This window comes from Miscanthus floridulus, chromosome 9 (assembly GCF_019320115.1).
Source record: "Miscanthus floridulus cultivar M001 chromosome 9, ASM1932011v1, whole genome shotgun sequence".
Classification (NCBI taxonomy): domain Eukaryota; kingdom Viridiplantae; phylum Streptophyta; class Magnoliopsida; order Poales; family Poaceae; genus Miscanthus; species Miscanthus floridulus.
Window position 1 is genome coordinate 119506575 of NC_089588.1, and position 19633 is coordinate 119526207.

The 19633-nt window shown below is 47.2% G+C and overlaps 2 protein-coding genes across 2 annotated transcripts; one reads left to right on the forward strand and one right to left on the reverse strand.

Annotated features, from left to right (window-relative positions):
• Positions 1-225: 225 nt before the first annotated feature.
• LOC136480726 (uncharacterized) lies at positions 226-858 on the reverse strand. Its single transcript, XM_066478192.1, has one exon. The coding sequence runs from the start codon at positions 856-858 to the stop codon at positions 226-228; it is 633 nt and encodes a 210-aa protein (XP_066334289.1).
• An 8616-nt stretch (positions 859-9474) lies between these two features.
• Positions 9475-18889, forward strand: LOC136480727 (putative disease resistance RPP13-like protein 3). The gene is made up of 6 exons (XM_066478193.1): positions 9475-10690; positions 11367-13506; positions 13895-13998; positions 14509-14545; positions 14764-14937; positions 18653-18889. Exons 1-6 carry the CDS (start codon positions 9771-9773, stop codon positions 18887-18889), a joined length of 3612 nt encoding a protein of 1203 aa, XP_066334290.1. The 5' UTR covers positions 9475-9770.
• The last annotated feature ends 744 nt before the right edge of the window (positions 18890-19633 follow it).

The following is a 19633-nucleotide window of genomic DNA, read 5'->3' on the forward strand; positions in this document are numbered from 1 at the left end:
ATACACTTCTTTAATAAATCCGACTGCTAGGAGCCATTTTATTTCTACCCTAATAGCCTCCTTCTTGCCTAGCATGAATCGTTAGAGCTTCTGCTTGATCGGCTTGGCGGTCGACGAGACATTCAAGGAGTGCTCGATCTTCTCCCGTGGTACCTCTGGCAAGTCTGTAGGTTTCCAAGCAAACACATCGATGTTGGCACGTAGGAAGGAGATGAGTGCGCTTTCCTATTTGGGGTCGAGATGAGCCCCAATCTTGGTGATCTTGGTGGTGTCATCGAGGTCGAGGCTGACCCCCTTCGTTTCCTTAGATTTGGCAGAGGCGCGTGGAGGCTCCAGCGCTGGGATATCCAGGTCATCGGCAGTCACCATCTTGGCATCGGTGACCATACTGGCCATCTGGATGGAGAGGTTGGTGGATTCGACGAGGGAGAGACTCGCTATTTCATAGGCATAGGCAATGGAGAGGTTGGCCCACAGAGCCAGAACTCCTGCAGCCACGGGCATCTTCAATACCAGATAGGCGTACTGCGGTATGGCCATGAACTTGGCTAGAGCTGGCCGACCAAGTATGGCATGGTAGGCGGTGTTGAAGTCGGCGACATAGAAGTTGATGTGCTCAACACGGAAGTTGCTAGCCATGCTAAATTGTACCAGGAGGGTGATCTCTCCAAGTGGTCGGGATGCCCTGCTAGGTACCACCCCCCAGAAGGAGGAGTCGGAGGGAGTGAGGTCTTCTACTCCAAGGCCTAGCTCCTTTAGGGCTCCGGCAAAGAGCAGGTTCATGGCACTTCCACCATCAATGCGTACTTTCTTGACGGTTGCATCGAGAACGAGGGGGAAACACCCTATGTAAGGCATGTCCGCCCACTGGTCGGCCCTGCTGAAGGTGGTGGGGACCTCAGACCAGGGGCAATAGCTAGGGTTGGCGATAGCATCTTCTCTGTTGACGGCAAGCACTCGGCGGGCGGTGAGTTTTCAATCTCTTCTATTCTCGATGGCAGTGAGGCCCCCAAATATAGTGGCGACCACTTTGTCGTGATTCTAGAAGGCGTTATTATTGTCCCTAGGTGGTCAGCGACCTCTTGATCCATCATCATTGTCGTTGTCCTTCTTTTTGGCCTGGAACTCCTTAGCCAAGCCAAGATAGTCCTTCATCTTGTGCTTGCTGTTCTTGTGGAGGGGGATGGGCCTTCGAGGATTTTCTTGTATTGCTCGACTTAGTTACATTTGGCGTGAGGTTCGTCAATGGTGGGGATGATGTTGTCTGGTTGGCGGTGGCGATACTGACCAACTTTAGACCCTTTTGGCCGATCGCTGCCACTGTCCTGATGGTGGCCGCGGTCATTGTAGCGGCGGTCACTGTGGCTTCGTTCCTCGGGGCGCTTGTTACTACGATGAGTTGGGCCATGAGTGCCCGCATCCTCATTGAAGCGAACTTTGGCCTCTTCAGCATCGGCGTATTGATCGGTGGTCGTGATCATCTCGCCAATCCCCTTTGGCGGCTTATGATTGAATTTGGAGTGGATGTCATGGTGATGGAGTCCTCTGACAAAGGCGGTGATGACTTCTACTTCCATGATGTTGGGAATAGAATTCCTCATCTCAGAAAATCATCTGATGTAACTACAGAAGAGGTCAGACGGTTTCTGATAAATGCGATTCAGATCGTGCTTGGTGCCTGGCCGGGTACACGTAGCCATGTAATTGTCAGTGGAGACCTTCTTCAATTGTTCCCAACATTAGATGGAATCTAGGGCAAGGCTCGTGAGCCAGTTCATTGCGGTCGGCATGAGCATGATGGGAAGATAGTTAGCCATGACACTGGTATCTCCCCCGGCGGCACGCACGGCGGTGGCATAAGCTTGTAGCCACTGTGTGGGGTACATCCACCCCTCGTAGGGCTCGACCCCAGTGATTTTAAAACCACGGGGCCACTGGAGTTTCTGGAGTGCTCTCGGGAATGCTCGGGGCCCTTCGGGATCGTCACCGTCGGGATCGGCGGCATTGCCGACGTTAAGTGGCTAGAGGGCTGCATCCGGATTACCAAATTCTTGCTTGTATTCTTGACGCCGGCGTACTTCCTCTTCATGCCGAGAGAAACGGTGCTTGTCAATATGACGTCGTGCATCCTAGAGGTTGTTGATGTGCGCTCGGACATCTTGATTGACTTCTTGGTCGAGTTGGCGTGGGTAGTTGACACAGTTCCCCCTAGGTCCCCCCTAGAGGGGTTGTCTATCATCACGATGTTGGTTGGCGAAACGGCTTCTGCTGGGGTGGCGATTGGATCTTGGCATGACGTATCGGCGATTCAAGATTGTCGAGTAGGAAGGTCCCTAATCCTAGCGGATCTCGTTGACCTGGCAGTGCACAACTTTAAGCATGGAGATGACCATGGTGACCTCTAGCATTTGCTTGAGCCGAGCGAGCTCAATAGCGGCCACAGCCAAGTTGGCGCTTGGGGTCTTGTAGACATCGTGGCCATTGACACGGATGAATTTGTCATCAAGGTTGCGGCAGAGTGGGCATGGCCTCCCTTGCGAGTTGAGTTGTTCTCCGTTGCGAGCAGCCTCGGCTAGCACAATGGCGGCCTCATTCGCTCGGCGCTGCACATGGTTGGCGTTTCTGTTGACGCAAGCTACGCGGTCTTCATCGGTTTCTCCATCCCGAGGAGGGCTGTCGATGCTGACATTAAAAATCCCACCTCCACGGAAGGCTGGAAAAGGAGGTTGGACGGCGGGGGTTTTGGCGATAATCTCCATAGAGCCCTGGAGCTCAGAGTCTAGATTTTCCTCTAGAATGGTGTGGAGGGATTCTTCAGGATGTTGGTAGTCGGTGAAAGCTGATCGGTGGTCGGGTCGGTTAGAGGATAGATGTCTCTAATCTGGTCGGTGAATTTGTCCCTTAGGGCATCGTGATGGATGGTGGCCGTAACCCCTGGAGTTTCTCGATCAGCCTCCGATAGATCGGAACCGAAGGGTGGTCAGCGCTGAACCAGAGTGGTCAAAGCCAATTCAGCGAGGGAGAGGCAGTCGGCGAGCTTCTAGCAGACCTGATCGATGGATGCAATCAGATTGTTGCTGTCGACCTACTTCCTCGAGTAGCGGGGCAGTAGGCGGTGAGTTGTTGGAGAAAACGACCTTAGAGGCAGTTTCAAGATCAGATCTGCCATTGCAGGTGTTGGTGTGGTTGGCGCAGAATCGATCTGCACCGTCATGATGATCTCTCCATTTCCATCAGCATTGATGACCCAGGAGATTGATCCGACCGTAAAGATCTGGCCAGGCTTTGGAGAGGACGAAGAGCCTGAAAAGTGTACCATCTTCTTCATCATGGAAACAGCACACACTCCCCTGCCTAGCACGCCATAATCAAGAACAAGGAGGCAACAGAGACACAAGAGTTAGACAGGTTTAGGCCGTCTGCACGACGTAATACCCTACTCCTATGGTCTGTTGGTTTGTATTGGCTATTGTATGGTATTGCGTGTGTTTTGAGGGGGTCCTCTACCCACCTTATATAGCCGGGGGTAGGGTTACAAGTCGGTTAGATCTAGGAGATAACGGGTAAGTAATAACAGGTTACAGGAATCATGGAATCGAGCATATCCTAATAGATATCATAGCATCTTCAGGATATCGCCCTTGATGTCTTGCGGTGCACGCCGAGCAGTACTGTGCACCGTAAGTCTTCGTCTTGTGGGCTAGACCACCCCTGGCAGCATAGCCCATGTAGTCTACCGTGGGTATCTAGGGTCGTACGCCCCACAGGGTCGGTTTAAGAACTTACCCGACAAAAGCAGGACAGATGGGCGGATAGCGCTCGCCCGCCACCGATCTAGAAACCCTCGCCCTCAAGCTCCCCATGCTCTCCATCAGATTGAATCTAAGGGGATAAAGGCAGAAGAAGACAAAGAATTAAAGAAAGGGAGGTAAGCTCAACAGTGCGTAGATAAAATTATGTCCATTTATGCCTCCCCCTTCTTTATATAAGCAGGAACCGGCCCATGGATGGCATCCCAACCGTGCACGCTTGTGCATGGGAAAACGAGCCACAAACACTAATGCTCTGGCTCCTGGTAAGAAAACTCACCCATGGATCCCAGCGGTCTGTTCTCAATATACCCTCACCCGAGCCGATGTAGGCGAGTGATCTGACACTCAGATCGGGTACTTGGACCGGCTCACCCATACAGCAGGTGTAAGCGGTAGTGACTCGTTCACTAATGACCCTGCCCCTACTATAGTCAGGGAGGTATCTGGGGGTCGCTAGTATGATCCTAAAACCCCTAGCACTCAGTGTCACGTAGATCCCCCAATACCTAGACGAGCACGAAGTACCTTATTTTAGCGGACGTGTGCCCCTTTGTGTGAAACTAGAAAACTGGTTGGCCCATGGCTATAACCAAAGTACGAGCAAATGGAATCTAGAAAAAGAGTTTTATGATGTGCCCCTGCTGGTCAGGCTTTGTCCTGCCGCTTCCTTTCCGTGATAGCGGATGTTCACTCGTTCTACCCGTTACCAGCTCAAAAAGTAATAAGCGCAACTGCCAACAGCTGCTCACGCGTTCGTTACTCGCCCATAGTGGTGCCCGGCTCAGGACACTGTTATATTGGCCTCAGGGCTCCGAGAAAACATCCTCGCTCTTCCACTAATGAAGCTCACGAAAATTCAAATCACATTACTTGACGGATCTCAAAGAAAACATGACACCCTTAGTGCTCTTTAACAAACGACCTGCAATAGGTCACCCTAAAAATGAACTAGCTTAGTGACACGCAGGCAATGGTGGTGCACCTATCCCATCCTCATTATTGTTTTATGGCAAGGACTTAATGATGCGCAACCACTAATTACACATCGGAATACGTCGAGAACCTACTTCTCGAGTACAACGGTATTTTTACCCTAGCATGGCATCTACGATTTCCTAGAGGCTACGCTTCTGGTTATCGGGTACACCACCCGAACGCGACATTAACAACGGCCCGAGGGCCACGTCCAGGAAACTACGTTTCCCGATATGTGGTGCACCACCCGAGCCAGGCACTTAGAGCTACCAAGGAACGACGTTCCTTGATGTACGGTGTACCACCGCCTCACTGGATGCTTGAAGAAGATTCTTGCTACCCGAGAAATACTCTTGGTACTCGAGCGGCAACATACTGGCTCCCCGATACTTGGGAATATTTAGCTGCACTGCTTGAAACTTCGGCACCCAAAGATGCTCACTATGTACTCATAGTACGCAGACCTTACAGGAGAGACTGCGATGTTCTGAGGGCTTGAAGATACGTGCTAGGTTATCATTAAGTCCTACGGGGGCTACTGTCAGAGATATGGGCCAAGGGTACCTGCACCGCCCGTATATATGACCACCACCAAGCTTTCAGTCCAGCAGCTGTCAAGGGGGATGCAATTGTACCTCAAATGCTTCCAAAACTTGACGAATAAAATGGGCCATAGGAAAGCGAAGGACGCAAAGAAAAAAATCTTTGAAGACCATGGCATCGGCAGCTTGCGGTTTACGGACCGTCTCTCCTTGCGGAGGCTTCACCTTAGCTTCACCGAAGCAGCCCAACTTCCGCAATTCCTCGATCATATCCTCCATCATGAGAGGAGGCCCAAAATCCCATGTCCTGGATGGGCCAACCATGTCTCCCGCCTCCTCAGCAGTTATCAAGTCGGTGACGGAGGCTTCAACACCAGCAAGATTTTCCTCAAGCCCCTCCGCCTCCACACTGGCAACCATAAACTCCTTGAAATGCGTAGACCACCCACATGCCCTAACGCCGAGAAGATGGCGGTACGGACCGAAGAAAGTAGCCCAGCAGGGAGGAGGACTAACAGGCGAAGCCACTTCAAAGACTCGAAAAGAACAAAAGGGAGAAAAGGCAAGGGACAACCAAGCGAAGACTATGAACAAGGAAAGAACTTAGAAAGCAATGACAGCGGAAGCGATGGCTTGGATGGGGATGGGGGAGACTTCACCTACCCCCTTATATAGCCATCGAACCGGCGCTTCAACTTCCGCGCGCAATGGTCGCATCCGCTCCGCAGCGCGTCACTTCCAGAGTCGTCACATCCAATCAAAATTGAGCACATCAAAAGAGAGAGGTCTGATACAGCGTGTCCCAGGGGGAAGGGGGAAAGCCTCCGCAGCTCAATAGTCTCTAATAAAATTGAGGAATAGGGCCCGCCTGCGTCAGACCATGCCCTCAAGGGGGGAACTGTTGCGACACAGTTATGAGCCACGGAGGCTAAGGCGCACTACAGCAATAGGAAGTAACTCTAATCGGTTGCATGAGTGATGTGAAGGGATGTTAGTCAAAGGCCTTCGCCCCTACAGCCACGACCGGCGAAGGTCACCGGATCATGGTGAAGGCTTGCCTAGATAGCCTGAGGTGGAGGCTCCGGCGGTCTCAGTGAAGGCAACGGCCCGCATGGTGAAACGGAGGCTCAAGCGGAGGCTTCTTGGGCGTAGATCACGAAGGACCCTCAAAGACCTCCGCCGGCAAGGAGGAAGTTCCTGTGGGAGCACGACACCGGGCTGTGGGCCACCTGCAAGCCCGTAGGTGTGGCCCAAGAAGCAAAGGCAGTTCGAGGAGAGAATACCTAGGATACCCCTGGCAGTTTGTACTGGCTAGGGGATATTCCTGGAATGTGCCCCAGATGTCACGGGGCAAGGATGTAAAGTAGGAAGGTAGCTAACAGTGTCCTATAAAAGGGGGTCTTGAACCCTGTGTAGAAGGGGTGGGTGAATACATTTATGAAGCCCTAATTGCGTCTGGCCCCACCTACCATTCTCTCTCAGCCTTCGCCTAGGACCGACTCCACTGCTTCATACCTGTTGGAAACCCTGTTTTCCAACATTATCCATTAATTATGGTACATATATTTATAAATTACATATTTTTACCATTGCAAAGTTAAAAGTAAGCATTGCTATCTCCATATCGTAGTTTAAACTGTTCATGAGCTTCTTGTTTCCTAGATCGCAACTTTTATTTCTCATCCTTCTGTCATGCCATCTTTTTGCTTCTTTGATCTTGCCACTTCGTTGGTCCTTCCGCCTCACCCTTTGTTTTATGCACTCGTCTTCTTCCTCTTTGTTCCATAGCTGTAGTGGTGGCTGGGTTTGTAGATTCATGACAAACCATGAACAGGCGTAGCTTATATTCATTTATCCCTACAAAATTTTAGTGGATACATACCCGATGAAATACAACAAATTTGAAGCATGGGTCGTTGTCTATAAGTTTGGGGAATTACATCTATGCTAATGAAAAGATGATTTTAGGATTACTTTTGCGTAGATTTTGTTTATCATGTTTTATACAAGCATGGCTCAAGGCAAAAGTAACTTGCAGCGAACGACAAAGTGAGTGACCTTTTATACTTATAGTTCTTCCATCCATCATGAATGAGCTGTGTCTTCTTTGCGCAATGTTATTGGAGTTCATCATGTACCTGGCTTCATCTCCGATTTGAATTCATCTCGTGACTTACCAATATTGAATTAAAAGTTTCCTTCATGGGTTAGTCCAACAAAATGACCAATATCTACTATAGCATATTCTTGGTTCAAAAATCAACCTGGACACCACGTCTAATTTAATTTAGGAAGGCACTAAACCTTTGGAAGTAAGATCAGCACTCCTAAACTAAGCACCATGCTTAATTTAAAAGATGTATGAACATACTCCAAACCTTAAGCATACTATATTAAACAAAGGTGACATGGAAGCATTATAGAGATTTATTCAATTGGAGATGAAAGAGCATGATTGTTATTGAGCATGATTTTAAAGGTAGAGACAACCAAGATGAATTAGCAACATGGCATAGGATTTTTTAGAGAAGCCCATCCCCTAGGCTTGAATTTTTGCAAAGCAAAGTCAGGTTTGGATGGATTTGATTCAATGTTGCATGATGATTGATTGAACATACCTGGTGTTGTCATCCTTCGTCCTTTTTGCTTCAAACCTGGAATGGTTAATGACAAAAATACCCAAGGGAATATTTTCATAATTATGTTTCTATGCTTATTTCACAAGGGTATCACAGTAGAAGGTGAAAACTCATATTATCTCCCGAAAGTGCTTGTTTTATACATTTCTAAGTTGTTACGTAGATATATTTATACATTTCTTGATATACCTATATTAACTGTAGAACCATTATTGTACATTATTATTTCTAGACATTAAAATGCAAAGGTGGCTTTATATTTCTAGCCTTCAAGATTCCTTTAGAGTAAAGAGTGGTTATGAGGCATAAACATGTAACATCCTCTTGAGATTAGCATGTCCAATCCTAGATCTAGCATCAGGCTCTACCACCGATCCTAAGCAATGAGGGTTGTTGGTTTTAAATCGTTCTTTAGTCATTATATAATACTTAAGAGTGAAATCTACGACCTAAATACTTATTAAGGGTAAAAAAAGAAGAGTTAATAAGCACATGAGTGTCAAGTTAAGTTCAGGATAATAAACTATAGGGACAAGTAAGATTTAATTTTAAAAAAAACAAAATTTAGATTGACGATGTCTTAAGATATGGGCTGTAACAAGATCACCGTAGTTTAAGCTAAGGTTTCTACTAAGTCCATACCGAAGGTACACAAAATTGCCATGCAAAGGAAAAAATATTATTGATATGGATGAAAAAAATATAGATCAATGATCGATATTTTTGCCACAATCGGATAGAGATGGTAAATTATCTATTCACGCTAATTGTGTTAGAAAATGAACAAAAGAAAACAGTACAATTTTATATAAGTAACTTTTATCAACCAAATATATTAAATAGCAACTAACGCATATGCCTCCTAAGATTCTAGCCCGTGCGGTTCTTTTCATATGAGCTCATAAAGTGATTAACTTTGTATGAACACTGTAGATCTCAAGGTCATCTATAATTTGTAGAGGCGTACACCTCTACAAATAATATAGCCGCCTACTGTATGCGTTGAAATGCATGTGCCCTGCTGCTCTGATCTGGTAATGGTGTAGCCTGGATGTCCTCAGCACCCAGCCGGCCGGCATCTTCATACCGTAATATATATGTAGTTGCAGCAGCAGCAGGTGAACGTTTCTTTCTCATTTTATAAAGTATTGTACACTGGAAACAATGACGACTGGCTACCCATAGCACGTTAACGATGGTTGTATTGTATGCCAGCCATTTGCGTGCCTGACACAAATCCACACTTAACGGCAAAACCACATGTGCCGACGCTTTAAAATTTGTTTCGTAATGTAAGTACATATGACGCATTATTAGATATGATTTTTTTATGGGAGCCAAGAGTTGAGTTGTCGGGTAGATGTGCTGGCAAGGCACATCATTGGATCGCTCAAGACTCGCCCCTCCGCTCGCTTGAGAGGCACTGGCGCCGCCACTGGGCATCTCCTCCCGGGCGCCGCCGCCACCGAGATCGTCCACTGTCGCCGGGCTCCTATTCCCGCGCGTTGCTGCGTCCGAGATCCACCGCCGCCGCGGAGCTCCTTCCCCGCGCGTGGCCGCTGGAGGCTGGACTACTCCCCACGCGTCGCCGACTCCGCGCTTCGTCCTCAGCTGCAGGGCTCCTCCTCCCCGCGTGAGCTCAGAGATCCTCCACTGCCGGGCTGCTCCTCACGCGAGCTCCGATATCCTCCACTGCCGAGTTCCGAAATCCGCCGCCGCCATCGTGCTTCTTCCCCTAGCTTCCGCATGTGCGGGATCTCTCTTGGTCTTCAACGTCACCAATCTTCCATCCTGCCGTCGACATGGATCTTGTGGCCGGGGCAGTGGGCAGCATCGTCACCAAGCTCGGCCAGCTCCTGCACGGGGAGTACAAGCTGCAGAAGGGCCTGCCAGAGCAAATCGAGTATCTGAAAAATGAGCTCGAGAGTGCGCACACGGCTCTCTGCAAGGTGGGCGAGACGCCGCCAGAGCATCAGGATCGACAGGTCCGGCTTTGGGCTCGCGAGGTCCGAGAGGCGTCCTACGACATGGAGGACATCCTCGATGCCTTCCTCGTCAATGTCATGGAGGGAGCCGCCCCTGCTGAGACTAAAAGCAAGAAAGGCTTGCTTAAACATCTCAAGAAGAACATGGCCAGGCTGTTGAAGACGAGCAAGGCCGCCCCTGCTGAGACTAAAAGTCTCAAGGAGAAGATGGACAAGCTGTTGAAGACGAGCAAGGCGCGCCACGACATCGCTGGCGCGATCGAGGACATGAAGAAACGACTCCAGGATGTGTCGGACCGCCGCGACAGGTACTCCATACCCGTTGCAGTGGCTGCGCCGCCCACCAAACTGGATCCTCGCCTTGTGGACATGCACAAAGAGGCAACACAGATTATTGGCATCGAGAGGACGAGGGTGAAGCTCATAGCCATGCTTCAGTCATCGACCCACGGCCACGGAGATGCTGGCGCCTCCAGCAGCAGCAACCGGACCAAGATAGTTTCTGTGGTCGGAGCTGGTGGTTTGGGCAAGACCACTCTTGCCAAGGCGGTTTACGACGAGCTGAGTATGGGATATGATTGTCGAGCCTTTGTTTCGGTTGGCCGCAATTCTGACCTGGTGCAAGTCTTCACCAGCATCTTCCTCCTTCTCGACGAAAAAAAGTACAAGGCCATTCGTGATGTAAAGGACCTACAACTGCTCATTGGCGAACTCCGAAAATTCCTTGAAAACAAGAGGTATGCATTAATCAGTTAACTAGTAGAGAAACGACCTTGGATCCAGCTCGAAATTTGGTTTTAGTCCCGGTATTTTTCGCGCCCGGGACTAGAGAGACTTTTAGTCCCGGTTTGTAGTTCCAACCAGGACTAAAGGTTTCTCTGTGTCAATTTATGATTATATATATATATATATATATATATATATCTGCTACACTGCTTGTGCTGTGTGCATAATATTGGGGAGCATACATACGTTTACCATTTAATTTGAAGATGTTTATTTCTCATTATGTATCGATGATGCAGTTGTGGTACAATTAATACTTCTTCTTGCTAGGGAATTTATATTTGATAAACAAATCTAAGATGCTTGTTTTTTTCATTATGAATCAAAGCTGCAGTTGTGGCAATTTATATTTGATAATACAAAGTTATAAAGTACCACTGGCAGATTCTACCTTGAGTAGAGGAATCCAGATTTTCATCCTTTGTCTAAAAATCTATAAAGTACCACTAGTATGTAATTTTCAAAGACTAAATAAAAGTGAGACATCACCCATATTCAATACTCGTATAGTACAGATGTAGTGCCGCTCTTCTTCTCCTTTGTACAGTATAGTATAGTATAGTATGGACGATAGATGCTCCAGGGTTTACTAACTCTGTCTATTCATTTGTACTGTCTTTTTGGTAGGTACTTCATCGTTATTGACGACATATGGGACATAAATTCCTGGCAAGCAATAGGATCAGCTTTGCATCAGAACAATAACGGAAGTAGAGTAGTCAAAACTACTCGAAATCTTGAAGTAGCCTGTGGCGATGAAGTTTACCAGCTTGGCCCTCTTTCACATGATAACTCAAAGAAGCTCTTTTATATGAGGCTATATGGCGGTGAAGACAAATGTCCTGCTCATCATCCTGAAGAGGCATCCCAAAAAATTCTGGACAAATGTGGCGGTGTGCCATTAGCTATCATCACAATGGCTAGCTTGTTGGTGGGCAAATCAAGAGAGGATTGGTTTGAGGTCTGCAGCTCTCCTGGTTTCTATCGTGGCAGAGAGAACAAGCAAGTAGATGATACTGTGTGGATATTGTCCATTAGCTACTATGATCTGCCTTCTCATCTGAAGACTTGCTTACTGTACCTAAGTGTGTATCCCGAAGACTATGTGATCAAGAAAGATTCTTTGATATGGAAATGGGTAGCAGAAGGCTTTATAGAGAAGAAAACAGGAACAAGCCTGTTTCAGCGGGGAGAGAAATACTTCCATCAGCTCATAAACAGAAACATGATCCAAGGGGTAGAGTCAGAAGAGGAAGGCATCATACATTGCTGCCGTGTTCATGACATGGTCCTTGATCTTATTCGTGGTCTGGCAGGCGAAGAAAACTTCATCACTATCTCAAATGAGGATGGAGGAACATCATCACGACATAAGGTGCGCCGGATAGCACACCAGAATAGGAGATTGCTGGATCAATCCCATCCTGATGGTCATAGGGACATGACAGAACTGAGGTCATTGGTTGCCCACGGGTGTGATATCCGTGGTCTTGTCTTGCATCCGAGCTTTAAACTCTTACGTGTGCTAGCTTTAGAGAGGTGCACATCATCTGATAATGATGAGTATGACAGGCACTGGCTCGACCATCTTGGGAAACTAGTTCATCTGAGGTACCTTGGATTACGAGGTACAAAGGTCAGGGAGCTCCCGGAGGCGATAGGAGCTCTAAAGCTTCTACAGACACTGGACTTGGAAGGTATCAGAGTAAGAGGATATGGTATGCAAGTCGAACTACCATCGAGCGTTAGCCTGCTAACACGGTTGGTCTGCATAAGATGTGACGAATACACAAAGGTGCCCGATGGGTTCCTCCAGGAGGTGACGTCACTGGAGGAGATACAGATACGTGTTCGCATGCTGTCTTTTGAGTCCAAGAGGCAATTTTTGAAGGAGTTGGGCAACAAGAGCCTACTGAGGGTGCTCCGTGTGATTGGTATAGGCAAGCTGGATGAGAGTGTGCAGGCAGAACTTTTGAAGTCACTAGGCAATCTGCAGAAGCTCGAGCATCTGCATCTGCATGTTTTTCAGTTCCGTGAAAGTAGCCCTGCCTCAACAGAGTGGTATAAAGCCGTGCTTTCGGAACATCTCAGGCATTTGCATATACATGGGATCCGGTTCCCTTGTGTGCCATCATTCATAAATCCCACGCTTCTCCCCAACCTTTGCTACTTGTGCTTGTGTGTGGGTCATATGGACGAGGCAGGTCTGAGAGCCTTGGGTGGGCTGCCAGAACTCCGTTTCCTCCATATTGTACCGGCGGATTATGGTATGGCATCTGATAAGCAGGCTGCGGTAGTTAATATTGCTGCCAATGATGTCTTCTTCCACAAGTTGAGAAGCCTCAAGTTGGATGGCTGGATGGTCCAGTTGGCGACCAACGATGACTCGACTAGTTCTTCGTTTAGCATCTGGAGGGGAGGACAGGATGCTATGGACGTGGGCCGCAGCAGAGTAGCACCGGCCCCTGTTGTTGTCATGCCAAACCTCCATGGCCTTTGGTTCACTGTCCCTATCAGGGCTTTCTACAAGGATGGACACGCTACCTGGAGTGACAATCTCGGCTTGGACTTCAAGTGCCTCCCTTCACTACGCTATGTCAGGGCACGTCTCGACTGTAAGGATGCCTTCCCTGATGACGTGGACAAGGCAGAGGCTGAGCTCTGGTGCCAAGCAGAACTCCATCCCAATCGTTCCGCACTCAGATTGGACGTATTTAAAATTAATCAACGTAGGATGGCACGACCAATACAGAGCGACGATGAAGAGGTACGTACCAGCTGCCCAACTTGTTTTAAAAACCACATTCCTTTCCCAATTCCACTAACACGTACTTCTCCATTACTATATTATTATTATATATAGTAACAGTATGTGTAGAAATCAAGGGCTGCGGTGCTACAAAAACCACCTAGGACGTAGCAAGATCCCAAAGAAATCATAGCCCTTGATTTAACACTTGTACATATGATGTAATTATCACTTTTCTAAGAAAAATAGATACAGTTAAGTATATACTTGTTACTATTGTCACGTACGGACTATGTTTGTGTTTGAGTACGCAAGAACATTAACTTTTAACATGATGTTGGTTGTAAAAGTGACTGACGCCCTTTCTTTTCGAGAACCATATATAAATACTACATATTCATTCCAGGCTGAGGACAAGGATACAGCAGAGGAGGATGAGATGACAGAGGAGGTCTCAGCAGCTTCACTATCTGGCAGAGAAGAGGAGAAGAAGAGAAGGAGGAGAACATTGTACGATATCCAAGTCTGAAACAAATGGGGAGGAGCCAATACACTAGTCGTATCAATTATCCATCAGTTTAATTATATGACGAATGCCAGTAAAGTGACCATCCAGTGCATCCTAATAGTCTGTGTTCATGACTAGTGTTTCATTTTAGTTGACTCAGGTGTGTTATGTCTTGGTGTGGGGCTACAACATATATATAATTTGTAACAACTCTGTTTTCTTTTTTTTCTTTTTTTGCGACTTGTGACAACTCTGTTTTTAGTCGAGTAATAATGTACGTAGACATATGCATCTGCGTGCCTTCAAAAACCCTGTAATAATAACGGGAAGATTTGTCTTCAAGTCGTTGCTGTGTGTACTCTCAAAACCTTAAGATGCAGAACATTGTATTAATAATTATCCACTTTCGACACTTGTGAGATATTTGCCGCCACGCGATCGTTTTTTTTTTTCTGTTTCGAGGATGTGCATAGTTTTGCTGCTGGAGTTCTCTCCTGCAGATTGTGTTGCAGGTACGAGAAGCACGGGTTCGATGACTTCGATCTGCTGGTTTGCATCTTGTACCGATTGTATGTGTGCGCCAAGCTGCCTAATTGTCTTATCTATTATTCCGAATGCCCCTCCCACGAAAGCCCCCACCCGTCGTCGCTGAACCCTAACCTCTAAATCTGATTCTGAGCCCAACCGTTTCCTACACAAGTAGTCGTAGGCCATGGCGACACGGCCTGAAGACCTGCTGCCAGTTGAGACCTGCAGCCATCCCCTAGGACGGGTTCGCCAAGATCCGCGACATCATCGATGACTACCCTTACATCGCCGTGGACGTGCAGCACCCCGGCGTACATGGTGCACTGCCCTCTCCGTCCGTAGCTGCTGAGCAACTCGTTTCTGCAGAGAATGAAGATATGATGGCACAACCAATACACAGCGACGATGAAGAGGTACGTACCAGCTGCCTAACTTGTTTAACAACCACATTCCATTCGCCATTCCACTAAGGCACTAACACGTACTACTTCTCCATTAATATATTATTATTATAGTAACAATATACCCAGAAAATCATAGCCCTTGATTTTTAGAATTAGTAGGACAATTAAATTTCATCCAGGACGTCCTAGCTTCCTTGTTTAATTTCATCTGCCTGTGCTACTGTACATATGAAGTAATTATTATCACTTTTCTAAGAAAATAGATACAGTTAAGTATATACTTGTTACTGTTGTCACGTACGGACTATATGTTTGAGTATGCAAGAACATTAATTTTTAACATGATGTTGGTTTTAAAAGTGTTGTGCTATGGCTAGTGACAAATAAATCACGTATACCATCAACATGATTTTTCTGTTAAAAATGGATCTACTCATGTTGAAAAGATCATTACGGATAACGTTAGTCGTTCCACATTTAAAAAATTAATTTTACAGGTATATCACTCTTGATCTTTATTTGTCAAGTTACAAGAAAAGAACATGTTAGTAAAGCAAGATACTTTATATCTCATCCACATGTCATATTATTGCATCAAATACCAAAGTTAGATCATGCGTGCATGTATATTAGATCTATCTAATAAGTAGACGTTTTCTCTATTTATTCTGTGTTTCTTCTATTGCCTCTTATAAGAACAGGTAATATGTAATAATTTACAATTAGATCAACGGTTCACACACACTTCGAAGTAACGTAGTCTGTTGTTGATTGTTTTAGCCGACTTCATCCATCATTTCCATTGACCTTCATGAATCATCAATGCTAGACTGATAATGCTAATCAAAATTATTTTTCCTTACGATTTTTATTTCAGTCTTCAGAGACTCAGCCTTTTGCCTCTTGATCCTCCATGGGAGGAGTTTGCGGCTTAAGTTGGTGGATCTCAGGACGTTGGGAGCATTTTGGTGCTCCTGTCTACTGTCCCCTATATTGCCGCATGCATGGAGCTGGTGTCAGTCTACTACACGGTCACATATCTCTGTGTGCTCTTGATGGACCTTTGCGTGCTTTAAACCAGCCTCTAATAATGTTGATCGACGACGATCATGCCTGTTGTTTAGTATATTTCATTTCTCTCTAGCACTTATTGTTGGCGTACCTACAAGTATATTTGGAACATAAATGATATGTGTGTTTATGTTAAATGAGGCTTAAATTTGGTTTTCGTGTGCCTCCGCATGCATGCATGCCAACCCATCTTCAAGAGCTCCATCGGGGGTCCAGTTTGCTTTGCGGAATTTCCCAACCAGTGAAGCTAGCACTTTCATTCACTTCGTTGCTATGATCTTGGCTACTGTATTATTGATGTATTTAAATTGTAGTGACTAACGTTGTCATGGCTGTCGTGTCATGGAATTTATTTTAATTTGGGCAGTTACATGTGTTTTTTCACAATAATTCCATTTCTATGTCATATATGCACAAGTGTAGTTTCCCTCGCGCGTTACTCCCTCACCACTTTACCCCAGAGTCACTTCTGACGAAAGGGAAGAAATAACTCCCTTGTTTTCACTCTACCAAAGTTTGAATATAGTTGTGAGGTCCTAGAGAAGGACCGCGATAAAGCGCCACTCGTCACGCGCTTCGGGAGCACGTGCGACCCGACTCCACCCTGCGATCGTTGTCTTCCTCCTCACGCTTGCGCTTGTCCTCGCCCCGCCCCCACCCCTCAACCCTGGCCTCCCCTAACCTCCAGCGCGATGGCTCCGGTGTCGTCCTCGTCTTGGCCCCTGCCCCGGCCCCCGCTCCCGCCGCCTCGCTGCGCCACCCACCTGGCCCGCCCCTTGAACCCACTGTATGATGGAATTTTGGCATGTTGTAATATTATTACATAGCCTATTTAGCATGAGTCGAATGAGGCCTATAAAATAATTTGACAATTACGTGATACCTACGAAATATGGGCTATATATATATTTGATCCTTAAAGATGAACGAGTTGCCCAATAACCATCAATTAGCACTATGGCTAATTAACAATATTAGGCTCATGCATGGCCCATCCAAGTGTTCTCTCTCGCGTGTGGCTTGCTGAGACTTTTGCAGGCTTAGATCTTTTGGACAAAATAATTAGCGTATTGCTAATTAAGCCTATTGCCCGGCGTATACGTGTACAAATGCACAGTCATTGTGGCATAAGAATTGTATATTAGTTTGCCCGGTTTGCGCTAGCATGCAGGGCCGGGTTCGTGAAGATTATTTGGGCTGATTAGCACCGGCCATTAGCGGTCACTAATCTTAATTACGGGCCTCCAGGAAATGATTTGTGCATGGCCCATGCAAGTTGTACGTGTACACAAGAATGTACGCCAGACGCCACTGCGGCAGCACGTCAGCACATTCTCTAGAAACTCCTCGAGAGCACACGCGAAACGTTAAGGCGGTGATGATGAATTCAAATACATATATATATATATATATATATATATATATATATGCTTTTAGCTAGTGTTTGTGCGTGTGTGCTGTGGCCCATCAACTTCCGTTTGAAATTTGAAATCGAACTCGCCGCGCGCGCCGACCGACGCTCCTGCGCGACAGATCGATGGCACCGCGGTAAGCCTGCGCTGGCCTATAAAAGGAGGCCAACCTTCTCCCTCTCTCAACACACTGGCAATCACCAACACGCCGCCCCCTGCTGTGTACACACGCGTTCCTCTCCACGCCATCGCCGCCGGACGGCAAGCATGGCCACCGCGGCGGCGGAGCGGCGTGGCCCGGCAACACCTCTTCATCTTAGCAAGCCGGGCCTTGATGGCCCAGGAACACCACCAGTGTAGCTAGCTAAGTGCGAACAAGCGTATACATGTACCATGCAAGCTTGTACGTGCAAAGTGCACATCTGCACAAGTCACAAGCTAGTTCGATAATGTTGCTCGGCTAATTTTTTTTTAGGGGAATGTTGCTCGGCTAATTGTTGTCCCAATAGTGACTTCTCGGCCCATCCGAGATACAGGTTCAGCTAGGAAACTCATTTGGGTTCGGTACCCGCAAATGATTCTAAGTAGTCATGACAAAGCGCTCAAGTTCACGCGCATATATATAATTGGCAAGCTGACCAAGTTTCACGCCAATGATGTCGGAAATTCAATCAAGCAGAAATCTCCTAAGTACTACATGACCACAAGTCTCACAATTATCACACCACCGTCCACACCATCAAAGCGGGTGAACATGTGAAGTCATTTTCTTCCCCTGACCGACGAGGCTAGGACGTTTCTTTTCCGTGACCGACGAGGCCGGAATTACTTTGTTTGTGACCGATGAGGTCGAACACTTGACTTCATTATGGGATCCGCATGACGAGGCCGGATGCCTTTGCTAGAGGCCGACGAGGCTCTAGTACTTCGCCATTTTTATTCATTTGTGCTCATGCATATACATGGAGACAACTCTAATTTATTTGGAGACGACACTGACGACCATCAGCATAGCTTAATCAGAGGTGTTCTGCAGCCCAATGCTGCAGATGTAATTAACTGGAGGCCTCTAGAGGCCCCAGGAACCAGAAGCCACACAATCCTCAGATTGTCTGATGGAGCTCAGCGCAAATTTATATTAACGTGGGAAATTGTACTTGGTAATTATCCAATGAATAAATAAATTCCCTGAACTTTTGTCCCTTGAGTTTTATTACACGTTTACTTTATTTTGTATACAGATGTATACTCTATACTGGCACACCTGCCTGCCTTCTTTCGGCGCGGTCGCGGCCGTCGCTTCGCTCCTCAAGCGGCCAGGCGTCATTGTGTTCAGCGCCTGCTTGGGACCGGCCGTCGTAGCTGACGAACGCGCGTCGACGGAACGAAAGATGCTGCCGGCGCTTCTTCGGCCCATCCACGGCCGGAAGCTTCTCCTGGCCATTGTGTCGTCCTGGCCTGCGCCACCTAGTAGATGAACAGGTGCTGCGTCGCTGCAGCGCTCCTCTATCCTTGGCCGGCAGCCATCGTCTTCTTCATGCTCCTCGGCGCACCGCGTACGTGTAGAGGTGATCAGCGGTGGTGACTGCCTTCGTGATCATCTTGGCACGTAGCCTCCTTCCTGGCTCGTGGGCCAAATACAACGCCGTGCACCGGAAGCGTACGTATGTATCCCGGCCGCACCTGCGGGCCGCATGTATCTGGGCCAAGCTTCCAGAAGGTTCTGGACGGTTCAAGTCGTATACAGTGTATGGCTGCGCCTGTTAGCTTCTTCCATTTGGACGTCATGAACAATTGAACATACCTAGCTTCTGGCCTCGCTAGTCTCCTCAATCGACGTGCTTGACCACAAGTTTGTTTTCGTTGGGCAGCCTAGCATCTTGCTCGGGCAGGAAAAGAGTTTGTTGGGTCCAGCATTAAAGATTAAACTATCCCAGAAAAGCCCAGTAGAGGCCTTGTGAGATTGTTGGGCCAACCAAAAAGCAGAACAACTTAATCCTGTCATGGTCTGATTGTGAAAAAAAATGAATGTCCCATAACAACAATGGCTATGTTCGTGCTCTGTAAAAATCAATGGCTAATGGTCGTGTGCTTTGTCATTTTGTTGGTCCATAATCTGTCATGTGTGCAGTATAACAGGAAGTTAAATCATATATGCGGCTATGCGCGCAGTCCCTACAAATCCCTTGAGGCAATGACATAAAATCCCTGCATGGACAGGT

What these genes read in the sequence shown, in the direction of transcription:
- LOC136480726 (XM_066478192.1), bottom strand. Translation starts at nt 858, where the DNA reads ATGCCTTACATAGGGTGTTTCCCCCTCGTTCTCGATGCAACCGTCAAG.
- LOC136480727 (XM_066478193.1), top strand. Translation starts at nt 9,771, where the DNA reads ATGGATCTTGTGGCCGGGGCAGTGGGCAGCATCGTCACCAAGCTCGGC. An exon ending in TACAGAGCGACGATGAAGAG is followed by an intron (nt 13,507 to 13,894) that starts GTACGTACCAGC and finishes TATTCATTCCAG; the next exon opens with GCTGAGGACAAGGATACAGC. An exon ending in TCGATGACTTCGATCTGCTG is followed by an intron (nt 14,546 to 14,763) that starts GTTTGCATCTTG and finishes GCCATCCCCTAG; the next exon opens with GACGGGTTCGCCAAGATCCG.